Source organism: Acomys russatus, chromosome 30, assembly GCF_903995435.1.
Source record: "Acomys russatus chromosome 30, mAcoRus1.1, whole genome shotgun sequence".
Lineage (NCBI taxonomy): Eukaryota > Metazoa > Chordata > Mammalia > Rodentia > Muridae > Acomys > Acomys russatus.
In genome coordinates, this window is record NC_067166.1 from 34,425,681 (window position 1) to 34,448,475 (window position 22,795).

At 42.3% G+C, this 22,795-nt stretch overlaps 1 protein-coding gene across 1 annotated transcript in view; it reads left to right on the top strand.

Moving 5' to 3' along the window:
- The window catches only part of Adgrv1 (adhesion G protein-coupled receptor V1), a 469,943-nt gene that overhangs the window by 119,965 nt on the left and 327,183 nt on the right, over positions 1–22,795 (top strand). The window contains exons 54-59 of the mRNA XM_051172399.1: positions 1,163–1,339; positions 1,654–1,836; positions 10,121–10,300; positions 14,813–14,977; positions 19,393–19,510; positions 21,840–21,960. Coding sequence (XP_051028356.1) covers positions 1,163–1,339; positions 1,654–1,836; positions 10,121–10,300; positions 14,813–14,977; positions 19,393–19,510; positions 21,840–21,960 — 944 coding nt within the window. The remainder of the gene's footprint in view (positions 1–1,162; positions 1,340–1,653; positions 1,837–10,120; positions 10,301–14,812; positions 14,978–19,392; positions 19,511–21,839; positions 21,961–22,795) is intronic.

Sequence of the window (22,795 nt, forward strand, 5' to 3'; positions counted from 1 at the left end):
TATTTGATTGGCAGGGGAGAATTTTCACATCGTGATACAATGGCTTCAATAGAGATGGACATTTAGGTGGTTTAGGTCTGAATTTGCTGACTACATTCACTGCCTCTTCCTCTTTCTGTCTAAAGAGGAAAGGGAGCTAGGGAAGCAGAGACACAGAGAGAAAACAGCCGGATACCCCTGAAATGTGCATAAGAAATCAAAGGTGCTAGCACTGAGTTGGTGTCTCATAAGGTTATAGCAACTGTAACTATCAGGACGCGCGGGGTGGGGGGGGGTTGGTCCAGAGCTCATTACTTGCCTAGCATCCATGAGGCCCCGTGTTTGATACGCAGTGCCACAAAGTGTTTAAGTAGTTCACTTATAAATAATAACATGTGAGGTTAATAACAGTATGTATTAGACACTCTAAGCACGTCGCATGCTGTTAAATAGATACAGGAATACTTGTGTTCCTGTTAGTTTGGTGATGTTAGTTTCCTGCCTTGTGCAGAGGACCAAGAGAAAAGCACCAAAGGCAGAGAGGAAGTAGGACGGAGCTGCTTACCTTTCATTTTTCTGTATGGTACTCTACATCTTGAGGGTTTTTTTTTTTTTTAATTACTTTCACACAAATACAGTGATGCTTTTTCAAAATTAACTAATATTTGCTTATACCTAGATTTACATCTAGAACCGCAACTTTTGCAATATATGTAAAATTTACCGAATTTTCCTGAGTTTCTCTCTGGGTTTTGTATGTGTATAATGTATTCGATAGAGTTAGATCGAAACCGTGGGACAAGATTTTAAACGTTTGCCAACGCCGTGGTGGGTGTCTTGGAAAGGTCATTATTAGTCTTGAATATGTCATAGGTTCTGAGGATGCTCTGAGAATGTGTTGGACATATTAAAATATGGCAAGAAATCATTTCTATGTGTAACAGAGTCACCATTCCTGTATAGTCAGTCAGTTGCTTCCTGAAAAATATCAGGTTTACAATGCAAATGAAATGTTTAAAAAAAATTCCACTTGGGCAGAAGCTGTAATTCCAGCTGCTCAAGACGATGCAGGAGGGTCACTCAGGCCAACACATTTGAGACCAACATGGGCAAGGAAGCTGGGCATCCTCTCAGGATCCAGACAACTGAGTGAAGCATCCTTTCCCTCCCCACCCCCTCCCAGGATGAGGATCCTGAACTGGAGGAAGGACTCATCGTCACCATCACCGCAGTGTACCTCGTGAACCCCGACTTCCCAGCAGAGCAGCCACGGGTGCGGAGGCCAAGGATGGAGACGGCGGAGATAGTCATAGAAGAAAATGACGACCCCAGAGGGGTTTTTACTTTTCACATTGACAGAGTGAGACAAAATTTCTCATAATTATAGTAAGATAAGAAAAGTTGACCATTGCTGATCTGGCCTTGGCATTTTATGCAAAGTGCTTGGATGTATTTGTAGACATGTGTGTAAAGAAAAGCATTCAGTTTGTATTATGGATGACTTTGAGTTCTCTGAGCCAGACCACAGAATCAGACAGGTTTTTTTTTTTCCCATTACATCTCACTCTAAGTTTGAAGCAATTCTTACATATGTGAGACTAATAAGTTCAACAAGATGTTGACTAGGAGAGTCTTGAACTTCCGTCTCCTTTCACACGCTCTTCTTTGTTGAAGGATCTTGGTGGAGTCATTACCGCTCCTGAGGCGCCTCTGCCCTTGAATGTTCTTCAAGTTCCTGTTGTCCGGCTGGCAGGGAGCTTTGGGATGGTAAATGTCTATTGGAAAGCAACCCCAGACAGTGCTGGCCCGGAGGACTTCCAGCCGTCTCACGGCGTGCTCCAGTTTGCTGCTGGACAAGTATGTTTATTGTGAACAGATTTGGTGGTCTTTTTTATTTTGTTTTGTTTTGTTTTGTTTTTCTTTATCTACCAAGTCAACATGCATCAGTGACTGTAAGTGAATTCTAGTCTTTTCTTTATCAAATGCAATTTAAGTATTATTAATTACTATATAGCCTGCTAATCACATGACAAGAATTCTTTTTTTATAGCTTTTAATGAAAAAAAAAAAAACTGCATGCAATACATACTAATCAGGCTTTCCCCCTTCCCCACATCCATCCAGATCTTCCCCTCCTCACTTGACTCCATACCCTTCTCTCTCTTCAAAAAACAAAACAAAATAAAACAAACAAACAAAAACAGAAAGCGAGAAACACATACAAATACACAGAAATAGAAACCAAAACATACAAGCAAAAGACTGATACAAGAAATGAATGTGCAAAGAAAGCACAATGAGACAAAAAGTCTAGAAAAATACCGCGGCGTTTCTTTTGTGCTGAGTGGTAAGTAAGTATACCCCTGTGGGACTTCACTGCAGAAACGAATTATCAATTGCAGATGGCTTCTTGGGTGTGGTGGGGGCCCGTGTCCACCTCTCAGCTCTGGGACCCCATCAAGTTTGAACCAATGCAGGTCCTGTGCTGCCACTATCCCTGAGTTTATACATGCATCAGCACTGTTGTGTCTTCTGGAAGACACTCTTTCTTTGGTTTCATCCATCACCTCTGGCTCTTCCAATCTTTCTGCCTCCCTTTGTTTTTTGTTGTTGTTGTTTTTTTTTTTTAATCTCCTCTTCCTGTGAACTAGAAGTTATGTAGTAGGATAATAATTGACTTACAGATCTTAACAAAAGATATTGTCTAAGGCCAGCTTTGACATCACGGGGTAAACTGAGGCAGGGCATAGAGTTGGTGACTGATCACTCAACAGAGTTTTCGCTGAGGGAATGAAGCTCCATTCACTGGGGCTGACAAAATGCTCCCTGTGGCCAGCGGAAAAGTCTACTGATTTACCTGGTCCAGTGAAAAGAAAAAAGAAAGGGGGGCTGGGGGAGGGAGAATTAGACACTCACACATACCTGGCAGATGAAACAAGACAAGCTACAATGAGCAAGCTCTAACAACAGTACATATACAGGACATACATACACACATTTGATGGATGGAGCAAAACTCCAAAGAGCAAGCTCCAACAGTTTTATTTTTTTCTCCCATAGTTTATATTTTCCTGCAAAATCTTTTAAGCAGTGCAAAAATCACAATATGGTTTTCTAACTCAGTTCCTGAAATAATGATTCTGAGACACTATTCTTTATGAGTGAATGCCTAGGCCTTAAGCTTTCTCATTCCCCGACTAGCTTTTAAGTTAAAACACCCATTTATTCTATTCTGGGGGCCACGTGGGCAATTTCCTCTCCTCAAATTCATGTGTCCATCTCCTCAGAGTCCTGGGATGACTCTCCTGCCTCTGTCTTTTCCCCAGAGTTCCTCGGTCTCTGTCAGATGTCCCGCCTCCTTATTTCCTGCCTCAGCTAATAGGCCATTAGCTTTTTATTGACAGGTGATGCTTCCATACAGACGCAAGAGATTCCTTCTACATGCTTTCATTCTATTTTTCTTTAAGTGAACAATTACAATGAGTATTCAAAGAAAAAAGATATTTCCCAATACCCTTACCTGATCAAATGTTTTACATATTATGGGTAAAAAACAAATTATTTGCAAGGTCCTGCATACGTTTGTTTTTTGTTTTTTGTTTTTAAGATTTGTTTATTGTGTATACAGGGCTCTGCCCACATGCACACCTGCACACCTGCACACCAGAACAGGGCACTAGATCTCATTATAGATGGCTGTGAGCCACAATGTGCTTGCAGGGAATTGAACTCAGGACCTTTGGAAGAACAGCTGGGGCTCTTAACCTCTGAGCCATCTCTCCAGGCCCAAACCTGCCTACATTTGTAACTAAGCAACTTGTTATATAGATTAACAAAGTGGAAGCAAGCAAAGTAATTTATTTTCAGCCAGTTTCTCTTTACTGGCAGGCTGTAATTTGCAGTTACAAAGAAAGAATCAAGTATTTTTTAAAATCTATCTTAATAATCATATAAATATCTTAAAAGAATTACAAATCGGGGCTAGGTGTAGTGGCTCATGCCTTTAATCCCACACTTAGAAGGAGAGACAGGCCAGTCTCCGTGAGTTTGAGGCCAGACTGGTCTACAAAGCAAGTCCAGGAAAGCCAAGGCTACACAGAGCAACCCTGTCTCAAAAAAAAAAAAAACCAACAAAAAGAAACAAACAAACAAACAAACAAAAAACCACCCAGAAACAAACAAAAATCACAAATATAAACCTTTATATAAAAAACAATCAGCTGTTTCTACTTTACATCCTCAAGTACACATCTACTCATTAACAATTTTTATTAAATCATATCAGGAAGCTGAGGGCAAAAATGGGTCCAAGAAATTAATCATCACCTTGATCAGCAGCCCAGATTCAGCGAGAGAGTCACGTCAGCCAGTGCTAATTTGGGCCACTGTTCTTGTACCCTAAGCTCAGAGTTCCTATATCAACTATCAGGAGTGTGCCTTTCTGAACTTTAAATTCAGCGAGGGGCTGGAAGGCCCTTCAGAGTTTTCATACCATTCATGCATTATGACGGGTGGGGTGATTGTAAAGACAAAAATCAGAGGCAACTCTACAACAGCATGAAGTCTTCAGTACGTGTGGTCATCAGGGCTTATCAGAGCCAACTCTACAACAGCATGAAATCTTCAGTACGTGTGGTCATCAGGGCTTTTTCTTTTCTTTTCTTTTTTTGTTTCTGTTTTGAAGGGGAGATTTTATTTATTTATTTTTATTAATTTATTCATATTACATCTCTATTGTTAGCCCTTCCCCTGTTTCCTCCCATTCTTCCCTCCCTCCCATTTCTCCCCTTCTCCCCTCCCCTATGACTGTGACTGAGGGAGACCTCCTCCCCCTGTATATGCTCTTAGAATATCGAGTCTCTTCTTGGTAACTTGCTATCCTTCCTCTGAGTGCCACCAGGTCTCCCCATCCGGGGGACATGGTCAGAAAAGGGGCACATGGAATACTACTCAGCTATTAAAAACGAGGAATTCCCGAAATTTGTGGACAAATGGATTGATCTAGAAATTATCATAATGAGTGAGTTCACCCAGAAGCAAAAAGAGACAAACGGTATATACTCACTTATATCAAAACACTAGTCCAAGGGATATGTACCATGAAAAACTTTACATACCAAGAAAGTGGGTCAGAGGAGAGGATATCCGATTGAGACTTTAGGCAAGAATAGCATGGCTTTTTCTTTTCAAGGCACACCCGTCATGGCTGTGCTAATAGGTGGGCCACATTCCATGAGTTCTAAAGCTGTTTTTGCTATTCCTCCTACGTGGCCCTCAGCAAAATATTTTTAAAAATGCCCGATTCACTATTCTGTTCCTAGTTTTAGTTTCTTTATTCATTTCATTTCTTAGTATTTATAAATTGATATCGCTTTACTTTCAATTTATGATCAGAACAGTTGCAGATTGATATAGTGAATTAGTTACATTAGTTACATAATTGTCATTACTCTCTCGCCATCCCCCCCCCCCCCCCCCCCCCCCCCCCGCACTGAATCTTTTCTTCCTGTGGAGTTGTTGTGCCTTTGTCTGTGTGCGACTCACCACATTTCCTTAGGTTGCTCATTTGAGCACGGGTAGGAGGTTCCTTCCTGGAGCACGGGCTACTTTTCACTGGCTACAGCACTGAGGAGTGCACAGCCTCTTGCCCATCAGCCATTAATTGTCTAGTGCCTCGAGCAGGGTTGGAACTTCATAGGCCCACTCCCATGCCTGGTGAAATGTTCCTGGGCCTAATCATGTGCAGGTCTTGTGCACGTAATCCCATCTTCAGTGAGTGCGTGAGGGCAATAGCTACGCCATGTCCGGCATCTTTCTGTAACATGCCTTCTTGTCCTCTGGCTCTGAAGATCTTTCTGCCTCGCTCTTCCATAATGTTCCCTGAGCTTTGAGGAGGGGGTATATATGCTTTCTATAGGACCACATCTTCTATTAGCACTTGTTCTTGCTGTTTTGACCAATTATGAGTCTTATGTGGCTGCTGCCTGCGGTTTTTTTTTCTTTATTTAAAGAATTTATTTATTTATCAATTCATTCATTTTACATCTCAATTGTTATCCCATCCCTTCTGTTTTTTCTTTTTTAAAAAATTTATTTCTTTATTTCTTCATTCATATCACATCTCAATTGTTCAATTGTTATCCCATCCCTTCTATCCTTCCATTCCTCCCTCCCTCGCACTTTCACCCTATTTCCCTCCCCTATGACTGTGACTGAGGGGACCTCCTCCCCCTGTATATGCTCATAGGGTATCAAGTCTCTTCTTGGTAGCCTGCCTTTTTTTTTTTTTTTTTAAGATTTGTTTATTTATCATATATACAGTATCTTGCCTGCATGTACACGTGCCCACCAGAAGAGGGTACCAGATCTCATTATAGATGGTTGCGAGCCACCATGTGGTTGCTGGGAATTGAACTCAGGACCTTTGGAAGAGAGCAACCAGTGCTCTTAACCTCTGAGCCATCCCTCCAGCCCACTACCTGCAGTTTTAAGAAGCTTCCTGGTGAAGGGTTGAGAGCAGGACTAGCCCATGGGTATTGGGTATACACATGGGTGCCTGGGGGGGGGGCACTTTATAACATCCCTCTTTAGCAAAACAATAGTAATAGGTTCTCCTACTCAAGGCCACAACTGTAGGCTCTTGAACAGGTGTTCAACGCCAGGCATGCATCCTGTCCTAGGGAATGTGCCTCAGATGGCTGGTCCCTTCATAATCCTAGCAGTATTTCACCAGCCAGATCCCTACTGTGGGACAGTGCCACAGCTAGCAGCCTTTCCTTCAGGGCAGGACTGTAGAGAGCTCTTCTTCCTAAGCAGTCTGCATAGCACATTCTCCTCCTACCGTGAAAGCTAACCAGCGGGACGGATTTCCTGTTCGGTGGCAGCGTGATTTCTGTGTTCTGTATCTGCAACGTATGGCTGATGTCGTCAACCCATTTGTACCATCCTGTTGTGGTGGGCAACCAAAACCAGCGATGATAGGCTGTGTTGTTTGGGGGTCCTCCCTAGCCAGCAGCTTGTAGGGAAGGTAGCCCACACCTGGTGCTGGAATTTGTAGTAACCTGTGGTGACTAAGGACACATGTTGCTCACCCACACTGAGTATATCTCCCTTTGAATTCATTGCAAACGTTACATCATTTAATAAGCCTAGAAAAAGCAGATTTTTAACGTTTTCCCCTATGTTCCCCCCTTTCGTTCCTCCTTCTCCTTCGTGCCCCACATCTCTCCATTCTTAACCCTTCCCTCCTCCCGTCTTACATGTGCTCTTTTCTCGTTCCCCTCACGTCTCTTTCCCTCCCCCTCTAGTAGTTCCTTTCCTTCTCCTGCCTTCTAGAACAAGCCACGCCATGTTAAACAACACACCACTCGGAGAATATACAGAGTTCATCTTTTGTTGGCCTGGACCATCTCACGCAGCGTTCTTTTAGTTCTGCAGGCCTATGACTTTCATAATTTCAGGTTTTCATCAATGAATAAGGCTCTGCCGTGTTTGTGCTGCACATTTCCACTGTGCGTCGGCTGGTAGATGCCTAGGCAGGTCCTACTTCCTGGCCATTGTGGATAGGGCAGCAACGGATACGGATGGATGGGCGTCTCCGCTGTACTATGTAGGCAGAGACTTTGAGGTGTATGTATATCTGGGTCATATGGTAGCGCAATTTCTAGTGTTTTGAAGCTCATCTACAATGCTATAGTTTCTAAACCACTTTATATGTCTAAAAACAGTATATATGAGTTCCTCTTTTCCCACATCTCCACCAGCACTTATTATTTGCGTTCTATTATAGGCACTCTGATTGTAGAAAGATGAAATCTCCAAGTAGTTTTATTTATTTATTTTTTTAAAGATTTATTTTATAATTATGTATGCAGTGTTGTCTGCTTGTTTACCTGCAGGCCAGAAGAGGGCACCAGGTTACGTTATAGATGGCTGTGAGCCACCATGTGGTTGCTGGGAATTGAACTCAGGACTTTTAGAAGAGCAGGCGGTGCTCTTAACCACTGAGCCATCTCTCCAGCCCCTCCAAGTAGTTTTAATTTGTATTTTCCCTTGTGGTTAAAGCGCTTATTCTTTGTTTATGTCTACCGAGAACTCTCAAGTGCAGACACTTTAAAGTAGAGAACTTGTGGTGTGTGACTCCTTACTGCTATTTAAAACTTGATTTGTAATCAAAGAGGAAAATGATAGAATAGGAACAAAATTGTCCAGATTTGTGAAAGTTCGGTAAATAATATCCTAGCTTTGGGTTAAGCAATCAATAAATGTAAGTTATTTCCCCAGTGTTACTAGTTTTGTAAGCTGGGCCCCTTGTAATAAGTACAAATAGGACAGTTTTGTAATTAGAAAAAAAAAATCTCTGTCTCAGTCTCTCTGTGTGCATGTGTGTGTGTCTCCGGCTGTGTGTGGGAATTACAGGACAGCTTCATGCGTTTATCCTCATGTTCCATCTTCTTTGAGACAGGATCCCTCATTTACATTTGCTACCCATGGCAAGGTAGCTGGCCTGTGCCATTCTGTGGGTTCTCAGTTCTCTGCCTCTGCCTTACCTTAGCAATGCCTGGATTACACGACCATGCTATCGTAGCTTTACAGGAGTTCGGGAGATTCGAACACGGGTCCTCATGCTTGCATAGCAAGTACCTCACCTCCTGAACCATTTCCCCAGAACACGTTCTTACTTGGTAAATAAAATAGAAAGGCGTGTGAGCCACCAGCATGTTCGTAACTTGTTCAGTAGCAGAAACTACCCACGTTTAGCCTGACTTTTGCCTGTAATGAGTTACATAGCATGTGCCAAGTCTGGGGTGCTGTGACGCTAAACAATGCACGTAAATCTAGGCTTCCTATGCGCAAAAACCTATAATGGTTTCTTAAAGTCAAAACTTGGATTGTTTCCTACCAAGCATGGGGCGAGCGTGACACAAGTGAAGGGGGGATTTTCACATTAAAGCAGTCGCAACTTAATCAGCTTTTTTTGCCGAAGCAGCTAGACTCCTGGCATTTTCATCGGAGCATGAACTTGAGCTCTCCTTGTTTACCATCATTCTGTAGATCATTGTTTTTTAAACTTCCTAACACGGGCAAAAGGGTGTGTGTGTGTGTGTGTGTGTGTGGCGGGGGAGAGATCCCGTATTGTATAGTACATGTTAAAGTATGGCCATTGTAACAGGCTGTGGTCTCATTTGATTTTGTTTAAGCTTCTGTGTGCCTGGGTGTGGCTTCTTGATCTCTCGCTTGTCCCCATTGTTAAAAGTTTTAGATGGGAAATTGATTTTATGATCTATGCATCAAAGTACTGCAGCTTAGGTGGTGTGTACAGACGAAGATTTTAGCGTGAAGAGGGAGGTGATCACGTGTGAAATCACAGGCTGGGCCCAGTTTTATTTAATATTCATTAAATGTTTTACATAGACCCCGATGAGTCTGGTCATAAGTCCTGATTATACACACTTTTTTAACAGTTTAGTTTTTCATCCTTTTCTCCTTGCTGGTTTGATGGAAGAAGTCAGTGAGAATGTTTTTGAAAGACTTAGTTTTATTTTAATGATGTGTATGACAGTGTGTGGGTTGGTGCATGTATGCGGCGGTTCCCGAGGAAGCCAGATTCAGGCATCCGATCCTCTGCAGTGACAGGTGACTGTGAGCCACCTGACTTGGGGCTGGCTGGAAGCCACCTTGGGTTCCTTCCAAGAGCAGTGGGTGCTCTCTATACCACTGAACTGCGGCTCCAGCCCAGAGTGATGGCTTATGGTCCCATTTCCTGTCACACAATATTAATATTGGGTACACTGGGTTTTACGCTTGTGTGGTGGTTGTTGGAAACTGCATGCAATTTAGAAATTTTTGCTTAAAAATCCATTAACTTTTATCTCACCAATAAAATAGCCCGTTTTATTAAGTATGCAGTTTATCTTGAAAACAATAGATTTTACATTTCTAACTTTGAAGCGATATACATATATATATTATCTTAAATGTATTTTGAACGTCATATGCAAAAACCTATGTTTTTCTTTTCTATTGTGTTTTGTTTCACTCATCTAAAATAATGAAAAAATAAGAGGAACCATTATTGTTATATTATGTCTTTCCCCCTCCTGAATCTTCCTTTCCTCCTCTTCTCCCCTTTGTTTCATAGGTCACTGCACCGATAGAAATAGCCGTAATTGATGATGCTGAATTTGAACTCGCAGAAACATTCAGCGTCTCCTTAGTGAGTGTGGCTGGTGGCGGCCGACTAGGTGACGACACCGTGTTGACTGTTGTCATCCCATCAAATGATTCTCCGTTTGGAATATTTGGATTTGAAGAGAAGACTGTAAGTTAAATACAGCAGGGGCTTGCTTTCCCCAGTTTTTCATGTCGTTTTCTGCGGAACAGTATCTTGCATCTTTGCCCTGAAGCTTTTCATGGCCGTTGACTTGATGAGCCTCTCCTGAGGGTTGGTTTGAGCAGGCCATTGCTGTAGGAAACACTCCTCCATGCTATGTACACGATTAGATGTAAGACATAGCAAGAGCTTGTCACACCAGGCGATCTCAACATTCATTTCTGTTGCTTGTGGCAGGGCCACAGTGTCTTTCCCGTCTGCGCCTTCCGTCTTCATGCAGCTTTGCTGCCGGAATGCTCTCCTTGTTGAGAGGACTTTCACCGCGCATCTCAGGTTGCATCTGATGGGTTGAGCTGGTGAGACTTATTGCTACTCACTCATTGTCCTAGCGTTTTACCTTGGATTATATTGAGCAAAATATTGGAATATATTCTCTGCTCCCACAGCTGGTGTTTCTCCATATATCTGCCCTTTTTTCATTAGCTGTTTTCTTCCAAGATCTGAGAGAGGGAACCCATTTATTATGGATTTTGCCCCTGAGTAGAGATGAAAAGCTTGACCATTTGCAAGCATGAGATGTGCAGTTGTCTCTATGTTTGGTAGCATTTCCTACATTACCATTGTCTTATAAACATAAAAGTAGGGAAATCTTTATCATAATTATTATATGGTATGACATATAATTGTTATATGTGTATATATATATATGTATATATATATATATATTTTTTTTTTTTTTTTGAGACAGGGTCTCGCTGTGTTAGCCTTGGCTGTCCTGGACTTGCTTTGTAGACCAGGTTGGCCTCGAACTCACAGTGATCCGCCTGCCTCTGCCTCTTGAGTGCTGAGATTAAAGACGTGCGCCACCATGTCCCGCTATGAATTTATCTCTTAAAGACAACTCCAAGATGAGATAATCATAAGGATCTTTCGATAATTTATATTTGCTCAGAAACTTCTCTGGCTCAGTGCGTCACGACTCACCTCTTATCTCTCAGGTAATCAGTCGTTCGTCATGGGCAGTCTTCAGCAATACAGCAGCTGCTCTGACGCCCTCATCTTCACCGTTCTGTGGCTGCAAGGCTAGAGCTTTACAACTTGTCTACAAGATCTCAGGTTTTCAGACACCTGAAAAATTTAAAACAGCCTAAAAATTGCCTAATGACTTTGTCAGTGTAATTGCGAGTTCACAAGAAAATGGGACTTTTAAGAGTACAGTTTTGCTATAACCAGGCAAGAAACAAGCAGGCGTCTTTGAGTAGCTTGGAATAAGCTAACATCTGGGAGACACAAAATGTATAAGATCCTGAGATAAACATCATTATTATCCTAGGGTATTTCAAATCACATAATATTTCTTAAAATGTTGGCATATAAAATATTTGTTGGCTTATATGGCACACATGAATATGTAATTTATTTTTTCAGATTTGAGCAGGACTAACTGCTCAAATCTTCAATTGGTAAAAACTTACAAAAATACTTTTGCTTGTAACAATATCAAAGGTGAAGTCGGGCATATGAAATCTGTGATTATCAACCACTCCTCCTTTTATGGAAAACTAACTGGACACAAATAATTTCAAGGTTTAAAGTTGAGTTTTTCAGTTGGTGAGGGCTTTGTGAGGCTGGACATTCAGTTTGTTTAGAAGCTTCTCCATCTCCAGGAACGTGAACTCTCTTTACGATGTACAAATAATTGCTGTTATTCATGTTATCCTAATTGCTGTCATTAAAATTAGTACTGTAAACCTAATTTAAGCATGATTGTAGCATTAATCTACTAACCTCAGGTTACTAATTATGTCACTCTAAAAGTGAAATTAGAACCCAGATCCTGTTGTGACTTTCTTATAACAATGACAAGGAATAAGTAGGCTGATGTGGGTACAGAACTCACACCTAGGATTTGCACTAGTGAGTGCAGTTGATACTTTTACTCTCTTAATTAAAATTAGTACTAATGGTCACTCAGCCCTTTGTATTTGTTTTCACTGTCTCCTGCCTTTCTTACCACAAAGCGTCTTACTTCCCAAAAAGCATGGGAAACATAATACTCTGCACAGTGAATAGCATTAGTCAGTAACGTGTTAGAAAGAAAGCTGGACAACACTGAGAAAAGATTGTTAATGTCAACACATCAAAGTAAGATGCTCACAAGGGCCGCGTGTAAGAAGATAGACGTGTGAAATATCTGCATGCATGTTCCGGGCGAAGCATGAGATGTGCACACAGATTGTTTATGACTAAGTCCTTCCTTCTTTGTCATGAGCAGGAGTGTGAGCAGCACTTGGTATGGGGTTAGAGCAGTTGAAGTAGATATAAACTCATTTTATCCAAATACATGTACATATACGGTCTTCAGAGTTTTTAAAAAAAAATCAACAACAACAGAACAACAACAAAACAACAACAACTTAATAAACTTCAGTTAGCTCCACATCTCTGTTCTTGATTCTAACATAGAGCCTACCGAACAAACAGGCACAAAAACAAGGTTAGGCTATGGTTGCTAAGTTTCTGTCTTCAAAATGGAAAGTATGCAGTTACACTTCAAATCTGCACAGCTGGATGCTGCTTGCACTTTGCTGCCCAGAGTGAGCGTGTATACTTCACTGAGACCAGGTCTTTCAGTAAGGACTTAGGCATAAGAAATGCTACTGCTAGTAAATTAATGTAGCTCATCTCCTTTAACAAGGGGGAGGGTGGCTGAGGAGAGAAGTCAATGGGAGAATCTGAGTTCAAATCCCAAGAACTTACATACCAGTCAAATCTATCGTAGAAGCACTTGTAATCCCAGCACTCCTGTGGCTTCTGTTATTTTTCTGTTGCTGTGAAGAGATGTCACGACAAAGGAGAAACTTGTAAAAAAAAAAAAAAAAAAAAAGAAAGAAAGAAAAGAAAAAGAAAGAAAGAAAGCTTGCTTGTTGTTTCAGAGGATAAGTCCCCTACCATCATGGTGGGCAGTGTGGAGGCAGCACAGGCAGGCATGGTGCTGGGGCAGCAGCTGAGGGCTTCCATCTAATTCACAGGCAGGAATGATGGCAGGGAGGAAGGGGGGGGGAGGGAGGGGGAGAGAGAGAGAGAGAGAGAGAGAGAGAGAGAGAGAGAGAGAGAGAGAGAGAGGGGAGAGAGCGCACCTGGACCCCGCAAAGGCTTTGAAACCTCAAGGCCCATCCCTAGTGAGGTATCTCTTCTGTCAAGGCCACACCTCCTAATCCTTGCCCAAAGAATTTCACCAACCAGGGACCAGGCATTCAAATGTATGAACCTGTGGGGTGTGGTGTGGGTGGGGGGCATTCCCATTCAAATCACCGAATATGGAGAGGTGGGAGGCCCATGCAGGATAGTCCCTGGGAGGGGTTGGCTGGCTCGCCTAGTGTATGCAGCAGGAAAACAACAGTGACCTGGTCTCAAGCTAGGTGGGCGACAAGGGCCAGTACAGGACAAAGATCAGAACTCAAGCTTGATTTCACACACAGGAAAGCATGCACGCACGCACGCACGCACGCACGCACGCACATGTACATGTGCACATATGCACACATGCGCCCACATATGCACATGTACACACACGAACGCGCACACACACACATGCATGTACATACGCACGCATGTACATGTGCACATGTGCACATATGCATACACAGCACACACATGCATACACACACACACACACACACACACACACCCTGAGAGAAACAGTGTAAGCCCAAAACCGGATTATTGGTTTGGACTGTACATTCCAACACTCAAAATGGCTTTGTAAATATTTCCTCTTCTGCTATGGTCAAGCAGCTTACTGAAAACTCCAACTCACTGGCACTGGCAAATTCTGCCCATTCAGAGGCTAGTTATACCTGCCTCATTTGAGGAGCCCAAGTCTCTGCTCCTTTATCATAACTGTTTGCAAGCGGGACGTGGTAGTGTGCCTGCCTCTCTGACTGCATGCGAACTTTGTAGAGCTCTTGGGCCATCTTTTCTGTTCACCTGCAGATGGGGAGAGTGGACGTGGAAGAATGTTGGGAAGTTTGAGTTTCTGGTTAGCTATGATCACTTCTACCAGTAGCCTACTGACAGTGCAGCCACCTTGCTCCACATAATTTTGAGAGAAATTTGAAATACCAAGTGGCCTAATGTACAGGAAAGAGAAGAAGTGGTTCTGAGAGAACCCTTTTCCCTGCTACACGGTAACATGTTGTGAATAGAATTTTAAAATTCAAAGCCAGGCATGGTGGCGCACGCCTGTAATCCCAGCACTCGGGAGGCAGAGGCAGGCGGATCATTGTGAGTTCAAGGCCATCCTGGTCTACAAAGTGACTCTAGGACAGCCAAGGCTAACACAGAGAGACCTTGTCTTGAAAAACAAAACAAACAAAAAAATAAATAAATAAAAATAAAATAAAATTCAAAACTGCAATGATCACAACTAAGTAAGATTTTTTTTTCCCTCCCATTTTTAAAAACTGTGTTCGCCTTACTGGACTTTATTTCTTGCAGGTAACGGTTGGAGAATCCCTCTTGTCTGATGACCCTGATTCATATGTGATGCTGACAGTTGTCCGGTCCCCAGGGGGAAAGGGACCTGTCCGACTTCACTGGGCTGTAGAAGAGGAGGCCAAAGATGACCTCAGCCCTCTGAATGGGACACTTTATTTTGATGAGGTACAGTCAGCCTCTGCGTTCCTGTTGTGTGTCCCTAGCTTTGTACAGAGTATTGCGGTATTGCTTATGAATCCACATGCTGGTGTTTGGTATTTCTGGTATTTGTAAAAAATCCATGTGCATTGAGAGGAAATGAGGGAAGACAAGGTGAAAAAGAGAGGGAAAGGGAAGGAGGGGGGGGGGTCCTTCCATATTGGATACTTCGGATCCTGCCTCAGTAACAGTCCACAGTGCCTTCCTGTCACATTTGTCACCTGATTGAAGGTCGAGTCAGCCAGACAAACCAAACATCTGAGTGTCATCATCCCCCAATGACAGCCTTTCTGCAGCCATTACATATATATTTATCGTTGAGACAGAGTGTGGCACCCGCACCACCACGGTACCGAGTCAAGGGCGAGGGACTGCGGATTTAACTCATGCACACGCATGTGCGCGCGCGCGCACACACACACACACACACACACACACACACACACACACACACAATAACACAGCGGGTCCTTCGTGCTAAGACAGCAGCAGCTGCTGCAGCAGCCGCGGCAACGGTTTATTATTCTTTTCCAGAGCTCCAAAGAGCCTTCTTATAGGCAGCCAAACAGGAATCCTGCTCCCAGGTGAAATCCCTCAAGAGGTGATTGCACACAGGAGGAAAAGTCTCGAGGAAGGGAGGGGTGCGTTCTCAGAGCAGTAAACATGACTAGCTAACCAAGATAAACACAGACATGGAAGCTGCTAGAAACAGGACATGAAACAGCAAGACAGGCAGGCAGCCCAGTCAGGCCTGGTTCCTACAACAGAGTTTCTGTTTTCTTTGGAATTTGGTCTTTTACTACCCTCACCGTGTAGAACTTCTCCAGTGGGTCAAACATGGAACGTGTGTAGTCTTCAAGACAACGTCAACTCTGCACACATCCAGCCGACATAGCAGTGGGTACCATCATCGCATAATCTCATGGGTACCATCATCACATAATCTCAAAGGGAGTCTCAAACTTACAGACTTCGATTTCACAGACATCAACGGTGATAGCATGACTGAGATAATGTCTCAAGCATCCGCTGTGGAGATGTGGGTTAGGGACACGCTCACCCCTGCGCATCCCTCCTCGCTTCCACTGGTCTTTTATCAGCGCTGTCTTCCTGTTTACCGTTTGTCCTCCACACCTTCTGCCCATCCCTGCTGCCCTGGTGCCCGTTTCAACAGCATTGCTCCCAAGAGGCCTCACTAGCATCCCTTCCCTCTCAGGCCTTTCCCTGAGGTGAGCAACTCCTTAGGAACAGTTTTTAGGGTATGCTACAAGAAGCCACACAATCCTCGAGGCAAAGAAAGAAGAGGAGAAAGGCACTATACTGAGGATATAAATCACATTTGGAGGTGACAGGGACATTTTCATCTCTACTCCCCATCTGTACTAGAAGACAGTCCCAGTTTCTCTTATGCTGTTCTGATCACACCACCGCCCTTGGGATGCTCTTGCCAGCTTTGACATCGGCTCTTTGCCTCCAGTTCACAATATGTGGAGCCATCGGGATGTGCTCCTGGTATAAACCTCAAAAGTACAGAGGGATGAAAAATAAGAGCAGTCGCCCCACTCCTCCCATGAGAACGACTACTGATAGTGTCTTTCAAGGCATATGTACCTTCTTCCTCCACACATGGAGTTTGGGCTCCGCAATCTGTTCCAGTAACATGGTGTTTCATACTACGGTTTAAATTAAACATGTGCGTTTCATGTCAACCGAATTTCTTGCACCAAACACTTAGGATACGGTGCTCTTTTGCTCGGTTTGTGCTCCTAACCCCTCCCACGATCTCTCTGCACCATCGTGGTTTTTGTAGTTCTGAATTTTCTCTTCTGTTCTTCAGCCTTACATGCTTTGCTCAGTGATTAGTCTCTTAACTTCTTTCCTGCCCGTTTCTACACAGTGACAGGTCTCTTAGGTCTCTCGTATCTGTATTAATTTTATTTACTATGTTTTCTGTCAATTGTGCTTCTCTTGTAATATTGCAAGCAGCCATGGACTGATTTTACATCTTAGTGAGACTAATTGAAATCTTCTTCTTACCACTTAATACCATGTGGATCTGGGCAAACTTATTAATGCTGATGACCTTTGATTTCCAAAGTACAAAGTAAGAACCACAGTGCTTAACCAGGGTAAGGTGTGAGGCCTGCAGGAGACAGGATTTGTGAGTGGACTAATTTCCTGGCACTTGGGAAGTCGTTAATGAAATAGATGATATTTAAAAAAGAGGTCATAAAAATGGCAGCTTGCTACCTCAGTATCCTGAGGCGCATCTCCCCTATGTTGTGTTTAAAATTTAATAACTTTGAATCTCCAAAGCAAACAAATAGTTTACATTTCTGCCTTTATGAAGTAGCCCACAGTGGCAATTCCCAGATTGCTGCTCCATACAGTTCTTATATAGAATATGAATAATGAAAACTTGTCCATGGTCAAATGTCTTTGGAAACTTTTGATTAAATTAAGGAGGATTTTTTTGGAGGGGTTAGGAGAAAAGTTTTTTAGAAACTTTGTACTTAAGTGAAATTTGAATCTCTAGTAGACTTTTTCTCAGCTCGTCTTTCCGTGAGTCATCCCTGTTACGTCACTGAGCCTGGCATGCATTGTCACTGTTCATAACTAGCATTACAAAGGGATCGATTTGGATCGACCATGGTCCTCTCCTCCTCCTGCTGTTAATGCTATTGAGAACTGGGGATTCTGTGACATGAAACGTTGCCTCGCGTTGTTTACTAGTGAGGCAGAGGGCTGAGGGGGTATGTGAGATATAGGACATTTTTAGAGTTCACTCAAGAGTCCTTAATGCTTCTCCCTTTTGGGGTTCATCTACTCATATCTCTATGTGTTTGTATCCCCCAGCCAACATGCCTGATGCTTTCACACTCATTTACCGACACAGAAGAATGACAGAGAATTCAATTTTCATATTTTACACGGTTCCTGCTGTGGGAAGATAGAGAACTGACTTGTTTTTTGTTTTTGTTTTTTTTTTAACCTCATAACAAAAACAAATGTCCTTTTAATATAGTCTGCTTAAAATCACTTTCCCTCATTTGTATGTTTGTGATTTCCCTGTTTAAAATTACACGCCTCCCCCGTAGTATTGAAATCAGCCATGATGCAACTCAAACAGCAAATCCTGTGTGTGTTAGATAAATTGCTCTCAGGTATGAGCTCTGCTTCTTCTTAACACAAAAACATGTTGGAACAACTCTAGGTTTGGAGCAATGTCTAAAAACAACCAAAAAGTACACCAGAGTTGAGCGAAGGTTGCATATAACATTGAAAGAACAGGCAAGCTTACGGTCTAAGGATGGCAAATGAACTGGACACACTCAGAGAAAAGTCTGCACACTCATAAGGATGTGTAAGAGTATTGATGGCAGCATTTATCAGAATAATAGATAACCAGTTAGATGAACATAAATGTGTAAATGCAAACCAGAGGGCTGATTGGACCCACCCAGGGGAACACAGAGGAAACCAAAAACCAAACTTAAAGTTAAATGTGGAGTAAAGCTTGTAACAAAACACCAGGCTTTCTGGGTAGACTCCCTTCTCTCGTAGGTCAGCCCCTGTGCTGCTTTCAGGCCGAAGTGCCAACGAGGCAGGCACCACCAGTCTGACATCGACGAAGCGTGCTGGGAACTTGTCTAGTGGCTGTGGGGAGCAGACACCCCAGGGCCTGTTGACTGCAGCCTTGAAATGGTCTCTCCATTGCACGCAGCCCACTGTGCCTCGTGTGCATCAGCTCCACAGCCTTGGTCTCTTTGGGAATGTGAGCAAATAGCTCAACAAGTTGGAATTTCAACGCTGGAAATTTTTCAATAAAGAGTTGTGTTCTTCCCCCGCTGTTCCCTTCAAGAAACTAAAATGGTATTTGTAGTCAGAGTGATTTTTTTTTTTTTTTTTTGAGATAGAGTTTCTCTGTGTAGCCTTGGCTGACCTGGACTCACTTGTAGACCAGGCTGGCCTTGAACTCACAAAGATCTACCCACCTCTGCCTCCCAAGTGCTGGGATTAAAGGCATGCGCCACCACGCCTGGCCCAGAGTGAATTTTTATATTGCGATTCTCCCTGGATATAATTCATAATTCTGGGTGGCAAAAAAGACATCTTAAGACGTTCATGCACATAAGTCTGATTTGACTTTTGTTAGTCTTAAAAATGTTTTTTTCGGGGCTAGAAAGATGGCTCAGCGGTTAAGAGCACCCTCTGCTCTTCCAGAGGTCCTGAGTTCAATTCCCAGCAACCACATGGCTCGTAACCATCTATCGTGAGATCTGATGCCCTCTTCTGGTGTGCAAGTGTACATGCAGGCAGAGCACTGTATATGTAATAAATAAATCTTTAAAAAAAAATGTTTTTTTCTTCTTTAAATGTAGACTGACTCACAGAAGACTGTTGTATTGCATACACTTCAAGACAGCAACCCGGGGGAGGACCGGCGCTTCACCATTGAGCTGAGAGCTGCTGATGAGGTAGAAATATCTCCAGTGAAAGGTAAGAAAAATTCACACAGCCCTTGATATGAAGTATATTTAAAATAAGTAGTTGCAAAGACAGGCAATGCTAGGTTTTATAATTTTTAAAAATGTGCTTCAGTGTAAATACATGTTTTTAAAATTATAATTATATGTAATGCAATAAATTATAAGTGTTATATTATAAAATATAAACAATTATATAAAAATATAATACAGTGCTTATAATTTATATGGTCACAGATGAAAGATCATATACTGCTGGGGTTTTTTTTTTTTTTTTTTGCTGTAAAGTAAAGCTGTTCATTGTAGTGATGCTTATAAAATAAAGTAAAATATGAAAACTAAGTAATTACACAGTAGTGAGCTGTTAACTACTGCAATACGATATAGCAGAAAAATTCTTCGTTACATTGAAATCAAGAATAAGTAATTTTTAATTAAAATTATAATTTAAATTTTTAATTAATTGTGTATGCATATACTCCTGTGGCTATGTGCATGTGAGTGCACATTTCCATGCAGACCAGAGGAGTTGAATCTCACTACGACTGTACTGACCTTGACTTATGAGGTACCCTGCATAGGAGTTGTGAACTGAGCTCAGCTTCTCTGTAAATGTGTGCATGTGTGCGTGCGTTTGTGTGTGTGTGTGTGTGTGTGTGCGCGTGTGTGTGTGTGTCCATGGAAGGCACAAGAGGGCAGTGGATCCCTTTGAGTGGGAGTTTCAGGATTTACAAGCTGCTTGTTATGGATACTGGGACAGAAACTTGGCTGTTTGTAGGAGCTGTAATCCCTCTGCACATCTAGACCAGCTCTCCAATTCCAAGAATCCTTAATTGCACGGATACTTGCTGTCTTATGAAATTAGACCTCATAGGGACATGCTCAATATAATCACATTTTATGTTTCTATATTATATGAATTGAGAATTATTACCTTGAAATGCTGAGAGTGATGTGTGATTGCCAAAGTTTCTGTACATTTATATCAATCATATATTGCATAACTTTAAAGTTTAGCACATGAAGTGTGATTATTATAACCCAAGTCTATATGCTTTTATCTGAAATGAATCAATTCATTATTTTAATATTTCATACAAGTATCCTAATTCTTAAATATTTATAGGAAGGATGGGTATTTAAATTATTTCATTGTGTAGTGAGTAATAATAACAACAAAAAAGATAAGAAACTTTAAATAGGAATTTGCTTTTTGTTGTACCATCTTTTTATACCATTGACACTCCATGCTAAATAAGGCTCTGGGAGCAAAGTGGATGCTGTGGCCAGGAACATTCTCAGAAGTATACCTCCACAAAGGTGGCTGCTTATTCTTCCTGTATGTTAATCCATAGGATGTTCTGACCAACCTGGGAAACAGTCATACCCTTCATATTTTTTGGACAGTTAATAGTTTATTCAAATAGCAGTCTGATTACACATGGTTCAAGAACACTCAGATAATAAGTCAAATAACTCAAATCAGATGTTAAAAATTGGTCTTCAAATAGCATAGCTAACATTGCCATATTTGCCTGTGGTCCCTCCGATCTAAAACCACATCCACACATCAGTGGCAAGCGACAGCTTCCTTAACTGCAAGCTGTTTGAAGCTATCAGTTTTATCACTTTGAATTATTTTTTTCATGCTCTGAATAGCTGTAGGGATTTCAGCAGGGGTTGGTGGGGGGCGGGGGGAACCATTCCGACCTTGGCCTTCTGCCAAATTTGGCCAATCAAGGCTTCGAGTAAGTCATGGCAGCCATCACTGGTGCTGGAGCCTTCACTGCGAAGTTACAGACAAACATGGCCATGGTCTAAGGTAGACAATCTGGCTCTCTGAACCGTTGGCTGAATGTCACCTTCATACATTTGAACTTGGGTCAGTGACATCACATTAAAATGACAGGTTTGATGTTGCACGGGATGACTACACAAAATATGAATATATTCACGAGGAAAGGTAAATCCTTTATCAACATACCCTTTGTTGTACCTCTGTCTACTGTGGCATGCTTGCAGATGACAAACCACTCTTAGTTTCATTACGCCATGGTAAGGAATGCACATGCACAGTACTCTGTTTTTTTTTTTTTTTTCTTTTCTTTCTTTCTTTCTATGAAACTCTAATGTGTGCTTTTGGAAACAATCTTCATCAAATTATGTAGTCTCAAATTATCAGATAGTTTTAAGTTATGCTTTAATAATAATAATAACTAGCCAGTTTTTATGACTAGCAGTCAGGAAATTAGAAAATTACTGCCATCTTAGTTTAATTGACTAGTGTGTGTGTGCACACTAACATGTTAGCCTCAAAATGTGCTCTCTTATCTGAAACGTAGGTAGTGCCTCAATCATCGTTCGAGGAGATCGGGGTGCATCAGAAGTTGGGATTGCTCCATCGTCTAGGCACATCATTATTGGGGAACCCTCTGTGACATATAATGGCACTGCCACCGTTAGGTGAGGATTTTATGATTTTATTTCTATTTAAATAGCACAAAGCAGCGGTTCTCAACCCGTGGGTCATGACCACTTCGGGAGTCGTACATAAGATATTTACAGTTCATTAACAGTAGCAAAATTGTAGCTAGGAAATAGCAACAAAATCATTTTATGCTTGAAGGTCACCAGAACATGAGGCACTGTATTAAAGGGTTGCAGCGTTAGGAGGGTTGAGAACCACTGGCCTGGAGCATCGTTCTCAAGTTACACGTAATACTCGTCATCACTTTGCATATTGGTAAGCATCGTGTGGAAAATAGAACAAACTTCAAGGCAGCCACTGAACGATGCACCCTGGGCCGTCCTGAAGCTAGCTCATGTGTAGCCTTGTTCACCCTGGGGTGGGTTGCCTAGCGTAGAGCAAGTTACACGCTGGCAAAGCGAGACAGCCCCATCCCGTCACTGCGCACACAAGGAGTTGTCTTGTCTATAAACTTGATTCTGTGGGTTCTCGAATCAGATCCACATAAATAAATCAGTATGATTATGGGCAAGTTTGTCTCTCCTCATTTTCCAACGAGGATTGAAGCAGTAGCCACCAGTGTGCACCTGGGTTTGACTTGAGGCTTTTTCCTTTGTTTATTTTTATTTAATCACTTTACAGCCTGATCCTAGCTCCCTCCCTCCTCTTCTCCCAGTCCTACCATCACACCTCCTTCCCCCTTTGCCCCCCCCCTTGTTTTTTTTTTTGGTTTTTCGTGACAGGGTTTCTCTGTGTAGCCTTGGTTATCCTGGACTCACTTTGTAGACCAGGCTGGCCTCGAACTCACAGCGATCCGCCTGCCTCTGCCTC